General features: G+C 57.3%; 1 protein-coding gene across 6 annotated transcripts in view; it reads right to left on the reverse strand.

The window, feature by feature from the left end:
* PIGG (phosphatidylinositol glycan anchor biosynthesis class G) overlaps window positions 1–2,568 on the reverse strand; it is a 133,640-nt gene extending 131,072 nt beyond the window's left edge. For 2 of the 6 annotated variants that reach the window (XM_030566183.1, XM_030566188.1), the window contains exon 1: window positions 2,213–2,402. In XM_030566183.1, coding sequence (XP_030422043.1) covers window positions 2,213–2,372 — 160 coding nt within the window. In that variant the 5' untranslated portion in view covers window positions 2,373–2,402. Of the gene's footprint in view, window positions 1–2,212; window positions 2,405–2,481 lie in introns of those variants that run through there. The other 4 variants (XM_030566192.1, XM_030566191.1, XM_030566185.1 and 1 more) reach the window with 3 other exon arrangements.
* Between the last annotated feature and the right edge of the window lie 5,092 nt (window positions 2,569–7,660).

Consider the following 7,660-nt stretch of genomic DNA (forward strand, 5'->3'; position numbering starts at 1 on the left):
AGGTGGTTACCCGGGCCAGGCAAGAAGAGACTGGCAGGGCCTGGTAAGGAAATAGAGGACAGTGGGGGATGGTTACCCGGACCGGGTCGGGGAAGGTGAGGGCGGAGGGGGAAGGGTGCTGGTTACTTGGGTTGGGCAAGAAGAGACCGGGTTGGGACTGGTTACCTGGGCCAGGCGGGGGAAGGCAGGAGATGGGGGCTGTTTACCCAGACTGGACCAAGGATGGGGGCTGGTTACCTGGGCTGGGTGGATTACCCAAGCGGGGAAGGAGAGGTCGGAAGGGGCTGGTTACCTGGGCCTGGTGGGGAAAGAGAGGACAGTGGGGGCTGGTTACCTGGGCCGGGGAAGGCAAGGACGGCAGAGGCTGGTTACCTGGGCCGGGCGGGGGAAGGAGAGGACAGCGGGGGCTGGTTACCCAGGCCGGGCCAGGGATGGGGGCTGGTTACCTGGGCCAGGCGGATTACCCAGGCAGGGAAGGAGAGGACAGTGGGGGCTGGTTACCTGGGCCGGACGGTTACCTGGGCTAGGCGGGGGAAGGAGGTGGTTACCCGGGCCGGGCAAGAAGAGGCTAGCAAGGGATAGTTACCCGGGCCTGGCAGGGACATAGAGGATGGTGGGGGCTGGTTACCCGGGCCGGGCGGGGGCTGGTTACCCGGGGCCAGGGAAGAAGGCAGCGGCGGGGGCTGGTTACCTGGGCCGGGGAAGGAGAGGACGGGTGCTGGGGGCCGGTTACGCAAGCCAGGCCAGGGAAGGAGGCTGGTTACCAGGCGGGCCGGGAAAGGAGAGGGTAGCGGGGTCTGGGGGCAGGTTACCCAGGCCAGGCCGGGTCGGGGCTGGTTATCCGGGCCGGGCAAGGAGAGGGGGGCTGGGGCTGGGGGCTGGTTACCTGGGCTGGGCAAGGAGAGGGGGGCTGGGGCTGGTTACCTGGGCCGGGCCGGGCCGGGGAAGGAGAGGGGGGCTGGGGCTGGGGGCTGGTTACCCCGGGCCGTGCCGGGGAAGGAGAGGGGCGCGGGGGCCGGGGCTGGTTACCCGGGCCGGGGAACGAGAGGGCGGCGGGGCTGGTTACCTGGGCCGGGCTGGGCCGGGGAAGGAGAGGGGGGCGGGGGCCGGGGCTGGTTACCCGGGCCGTGCCGGGGAAGGAGAGGGCGGCGGGGCTGGTTACCCGGGCCGGGCTGGGGAAGGAGAGTCGGGCGGGGGCCGGGGCTGGTTACCTGGGCCGGGCTGGGCCGGGGAAGGAGAAGGGGGCGGGGGCCGGGGCTGGTTACCCGGGCCGTGCCGGGGAAGGAGAGTCGGGCGGGGGCCGGGGCTGGTTACCCGGGCCGTGCCGGGGAAGGAGAGGGGGGCGGGGGCCGGGGCTGGTTACCCGGGCCGGGCCGGGGAAGGAGAGGGCGGCGGGGCTGGTTACCCGGGCCGGGGAAGGAGAAGGCGGCGTGGCTGGTTACCCGGGCCGGGCCGGGCCAGGGAAGGAGAGGGCGGCTGGGGCTGGGGCTGGGGGCTGGTTACCCGGGCCGGGCTGGGCCGGGCCAGGGAAGGAGAGGGCGGCTGGGGCTGGGGCTGGGGGCTGGTTACCCGGGCCGGGCCGGGCCGGGGAAGGAGAGGGCGGCGGGGCTGGTTACCTGGGCCGGGCCGGGGAAGGAGAGTCGGGCGGGGGCCGGGGCTGGTTACCCGGGCCGGGCCGGGGAACGAGAGGGGGGCGGGGGCCGGGGCTGGTTACCCGGGCCGGGCCGGGGAAGGAGAGGGGGACGGGGGCCGGGGCTGGTTACCCGGGCCGGGCCGGGGAAGAAGAGGGGGGCTGGGGGCTGGTTACCCGGGCCGGGCCGGGCCGGGGAAGGAGAGGGGGGCGGGGGCCGGGGCTGGTTACCCGAGCCGGGCCGGGGAAGGAGAGGGGGGCTGGGGCTGGTTACCTGGGCCGGGCCGGGCAAGGAGAGGGGGGCTGGGGCTGGTTACCTGGGCCGGGCCGGGCAAGGAGAGGGGGGCTGGGGCTGGTTACCTGGGCCGGGCCGGGCAAGGAGAGGGGGGCTGGGGCTGGTTACCTGGGCCGGGCCGGGCAAGGAGAGGGGGGCTGGGGCTGGTTACCTGGGCCGGGCCGGGCAAGGAGAGGGGGGCCGGGGCTGGTTACCTGGGCCGGGCCGGGCAAGGAGAGGGGGGCCGGGGCTGGTTACCCGAGCCGGGCCGGGGAAGGAGAGGGGGGCTAGGAATGGGGGCTGGTTACCTGGGCCGGGCGGGGGCGGCTCAGCGGGCGGGGCCCCGCGGGCCTCTCTCCGGGGCAGGGATCTCACGGGCACCGGGAAGAAGCCCCGGAGGAACAGCCCCACCCCGAGCGCCTGCACCAGGAGGCAGCCGGCGGCGAAGACCCCCGAGCGCAGCCGCATCCTCGGCGCTAGGGCGGCCCGCGGGCAGCAGCGCTCCCAGCCCGTCCGGCTCAGGTGCAGGGGGCGGGGCGGCCCAGACAGCGCGGCGATTGGCTCGTGCCTAACCAACCGGCAGCCTCCGCCTGCAAAACAGACCGAACCTCAGCGCTACACCGGCCCGAGCCCGGAAGGGCCACTCAGAAAACTACAGCTCCCAGCAGCCCATCCACAGCCCCCTGCTCTATGGAGCGGCGCAGGGATCAATCCGCGTTGCCCTCTCCCAATCTTGCCCAGGCGTCTTGTAGGGACTGGGAGGTGTCACTGGTGCTGCCTCTTGGTCCTTGCAGCCCCACAGCAGCAGCTGACATTTGCCTCACGCCGGGGCAGTGAGCAGCTGCATGGCCAAAAGCACTGGCCCTGGGTGTGAATATGTAGGCTAAGGCCGGCCCAGCCTGGGACTAGGGCCAGTCACCCAGTCAGCTGCATGCACGTGCCTTCAAGGGCCTGGCACATCAGTAGGTCCTGCCCCTTGCCCAGCATGTGTTAGTGAACAGTGGCAAGCGAGGGAGAGGGTTGTGTTGGGCATGCAGCAGCAAGGGAGGGTGGACAAAAGGAGCAAGGGCAGAGAAATCTGGGCAAAGCCGGGTCTGGTCAAGTGATCTCAGCTGCTCTCCAGACCGAAAGGCACCAAGCAGCACCCAGTTCCCTGGACGCTACCTGGCCTAGGGGAACTGGGTTGGGAAAGAAGAGGCTAGGAGAAATAGCCAGCAGTCAGCCCACCACTCTTTTGCTCAATGCGAATTGAATTAGTTTTGTGTATTGTTCCTATGCACACAATGCTGCCATGCATTGCTCTGGCAGTCCTCCAGCTGCTACATGTTAATGACCTGTCTGTGAATCTGCATGATATCTGCTGCTCTGACCTCAAGTTGACCAGATAGCCCCCCTCTCATTTAAAAACGTACACAAGGCCAGAATTTACCTGTTTGCTCCTGGATTTAGCTATATCTCCATTGGTGTGAGATTACTCCAGAAGACCTACAACAGGCATCTAGCAGCTGCTTGGAGTCATGCTGAGATCCTGGATCCTGTTGCCACCTGAGGAGAAGTGTGGGTGCAGCAAGATCTTGTGTGGACAGCTCTGCAGAATAAAGATCTTTTTTGTGACCATTGTTAAGGAGATGTCTGCCGGGGTCACAACCGAGACATTGCTGGATAAAGAGCAAAGAACTCAGGAGGACTTATGTTAAAACCAAGGAATGGTGTGGAAATGAAAGTGTAAACTCTCCATTTTTTGAAGAGATGGATGGGATTTTGAACAATTACACTGCCACCAAGCATTATGAACCCTGTTATCCCCTCTCTGCTTTCCAAACCCCCAAGGATGAGTAGCAGAAGTCATGGGAGGAGGAACACAAGGAAGACAGTGAAGAGTTCTCTCTGAGGGCAGCTACGTAGGAAGCAAGCCCAATCTCCAGACAAAACCCAGACCAGGACTGAGGAGGCAGATTGTGTAGAGAGAATGTCAGTATGTTAAGTATTTATCTTTACAATTTATTATAGTGTACAGCTGTGCTAACTTCTGTTCTGGGTGCCCCATGCACCATACAAGCTAGAAGCTTTTCTGAGTCCTCAGCCCCCACCTCTCTCCTGCAGTCCACCCATGCACTACACCCCCAGAATGCCCACCCCATACACTTTTTCAGAATGGCGTCTGTCCTGGCCAGGCAGTTGACTTCTGATTCATGCTAAAGCCCTGACTCTTGACTCTTTTCAAACCCACACCATGGAGGGTACATACCAATCTAATTCCTTTCTTCTCCCTACATCTGTCCAGCCTGGTGAACACCCCCAAACTCCATTCACCTGCTCAAAATAACTGTCAGCAGCATGGAGCAGCTGCAACTTGTACCCCACTTCCCCTCCCCTTCCTCAGCATATTTGAATAATGAAAACATTCAATTGTGCGAAATTCAGCAGTCTGAGACAGTGGTTCTAGGAAAAGAAGTTTGGTTAGAGTTCTTAGTTTACAGGAGGTAGGTGCGGGCACTCCATGTCATACAGCTGCCATTTGAGGCATAAATGGCCTGTAATAGGCATTCATACAGGAAAACCTTAGGGATAGCCAAGCTGAACAACTCTGAATGGCTATTTGCAGGCTTACATAGAGACAGACTAGGAGCAGTTCATGCATCAAACTGTCAGTGCTGAAACCAATCAATTTCTCCCTGCAGTTTCAGTATATCTGCAGTGGAGATAAAGCAGCATCTAAGATGGAGAAATTGCTCAATTTAGGTCTGATGCTGTGAGGTCATTGTCCTCGCTGCGGCTCACAATTCCCTTCCACTCCTGCTGCACTTCAGGGGGAACCATCAGGCTGGGAAGTTAGTCACCAAGTCTCGCTGGTCTGCCCTTTGCCTTTTTGAATAAGGCCACTGGCTGCCTCCTAGGCACCCAGCTCAGTGTAACATCATGGAGTGTCAGGGCAGCTTGAAGCAATGTAGAGGGGATTACTATCCAGCTTGTCCCCAGATGCCCCCCAGTAACCTATCCTGTATCACTCCAAGGCACAGCAAAACCAAACTGGGAACATAATTCCCAGCCCCCACAGCCTCCAAGGCACAACAGCCTGTGATGTACAAGGGGGGTGTGGGGAGGGGAGCCTGGGCCCTCCCACTCCACCAGACTCCGACCCAGGGCCCTTTGAGAGCTGTCAATGCTCTGACAGCCAGGGCTGCCCAAGGGGCCCTCTCTGAGCCACTTTCTAGCACATCCCCCACCCTCTGTGACTGTCTCAAAATCACTGTCTGGGTTTAGGTGGTGTGAATGATATCTGCTCACCAGAAGGCACCCTCTCAGGCAGCAACTGCCTCCACTGGCGGTATGGCCCAGCCTCCCGGGCCAGCTTAGGCCAAGGACTTTCCCCTGCTGGGGTAGTTTGAACAAAAATAAAGGGGGATTAACCAAGTCCAGTGTTCGTATAAAAGGGAGAGGGGAATGCTTCCCTTTCCGGCTCTCTCTGCAGCAGGTCCTCCTTTCACCTCAGGGAGGGACCGCTAGGCAGCTGTTTAAGGAGAAGTTCTGCCTTTCCTCAGCTCTTCGCTTCAAGCTGCAGATCTGCTCTCTTTCCTGAGCAGACACCAAATGACCTGCTCCCCTGCCTTTTAACTCCTATTCCAGTTGGTGCATTTGCTACAGGTGTGGTGGGGTGGAGCTGGCAGAGCCCAGAGCAATTCCTTAATCCCTTAGCCTCCAGTATGGGGTTTGTACATCCCATCACAGATGAGAAGAATATCAGGGACGGAAAGTCATAAATGTTGTTTAAAAAAATTCTATTGTAGCCTCTCTGGAATGGGAACAATAACTGGTTGTGGTTTTGTCCTGTTCCCGCAGCCACGGCACCTGCAGTGTCTGGACCTGCAAGGACAGGGCTTTTACCAATGGCTGTGTGGCTGGCTAATCTGAAGGGGAAGAAACAGAAAACTCAGGATGAAACGTTTGCAGCTTCACTGCAGACTCCCTAGAAAAATTGATACTGGAGAGGAGGGGTTGTATTTGACATAACAGAGGAGAAAACCCAGAGAATTATCCAAAGAGAGCATTGAAAAGGCCAGAGATAGTTGCAGTGGTCAAAGCCAGCATTGCCGTGGTACTGTAGAGAAAGACAGGGAGATGCAGAGGCAACTGGAGGAGACAAGACAGAGTTAGAGTGCTCTGCTGCAGTGCATGCTGGTTGCGGGCACACAGAAAATCCAGTGCCCTCAACCAGACCCCGCCATGTTCTGTAGCTGGGAAATTATTCACCAAGTCTCGCTGGTCTGCCCTTTACCTTTTTGAATAAGGCCACTGGCTGCCTCCTAGGCACCCACCTCAGTGTAACATCATGGATGCATTAACAAGTGTGTTGTGAGCAAGACACGAGAAGTCATTCTTCCGCTCTACTCTGCACTGGTCAGTCCTCAACTGGAATATTGTGTCCAGTTCTGGGCACCACATTTCAAGAAAGCTGTGGAGAAATTGGAGAGGGTCCAGAGAAGAGCAACAAGAATGATTAAAGGTCTAGAGAACATGACCTATGAAGGAAGGCTGAAATAATTAGGTTTGTTTAGTTTGGAAAAGAGAAGACTGAGAGGGGACATGATAGCAGTTTTCAGGTATCTAAAAGGGTGTCATAAGGAGGAGGGAGAAAACTTGTTCACTTTAGCCTCTAAGGATAGAACAAGAAGCAATGGGCTTAAACTGCAGCAAGGGAGGTTTAGGTTGGACATTAGGAAAAACTTCCTAACTGTCAGAGTGGTTAAACGCTGGAATAAATTGCCTAGGAAGGTTGTGGAATCTCCATCGCTGGAGATATTTAAGAGTAGGTTAGATAAATGTCTATCAGGGATGGTCTAGACAGTATTTGGTCCTGCCATGAGGACAGGGGACTGGACTCGATGACCTCTCGAGGTCCCTTCCAGGCCTAGAATCTGTTAATCTATGAATCTATGCTGGCGGTAGAACAAACATCCTCTCTCTCTAATTAGAGTGCTACTTGCAAAGTTGTCACTAGGAAATTAGACAATGTACTTGGAGAGGTGATGGGGGTAGGGGCGGACACCACTTGTTCTGTGCCCAAGCCTTTAAATAAAATCAAGTATGAACAGGAGAGCCATCCTCCTTTTATACACAGTGCATATACTATATCAATTGAGACACACATTTATGAAATAGTTCTCTTGGCAGCATATAGCCAGTTACAATACAATCCCCAAGAATTACTGTTTCATCAGAAAATCCAAAAGGACATAAGGTAACTTTTACCATCTTTCCATTCTTTAGTACCTGGCAAATTGTATGTATGTCAAGTCTCTGCTGGTTTCAACAGAGCCAGAGCATCAAAAGGGTTATCTAAGGCAGTTCACTGAAGTGCGAATCTCTACTTCATGGTACTGAAGTGGAAGTCTCAAAGGCTTTGTAGTGACTGAGCTGAAAGACAAGGCACACGGGTTGTCATTTTAAAGCCCGCTACAAAGGGGACATTTTAATCACATAAGTGAAGGAGGCAGCAGAATTATACAGTAGCTTTACCCACAAACAAAGGGTGAGTTCCACCTCACACCCCACGTTCAGTTTCAGATACTAAGGCGAGGGGCCCTATATAAGCGTAATAGAATTTGGAATTGAGTGCTTCAGAGGCAATCAAAGGCTGTGAAAGCCTCTAACAACCCCCTGCGGGAAGTGAGAGCCATTTGGTTTGTGTCCTGCAGGCTAAAGACTAATGGGTGAAAAGACATAGCTCCTGAGCTTGCTGTTAGGATGATTTAAAA

This window comes from Gopherus evgoodei, chromosome 6 (genome assembly GCF_007399415.2).
Source record: "Gopherus evgoodei ecotype Sinaloan lineage chromosome 6, rGopEvg1_v1.p, whole genome shotgun sequence".
NCBI classification, from domain to species: domain Eukaryota; kingdom Metazoa; phylum Chordata; order Testudines; family Testudinidae; genus Gopherus; species Gopherus evgoodei.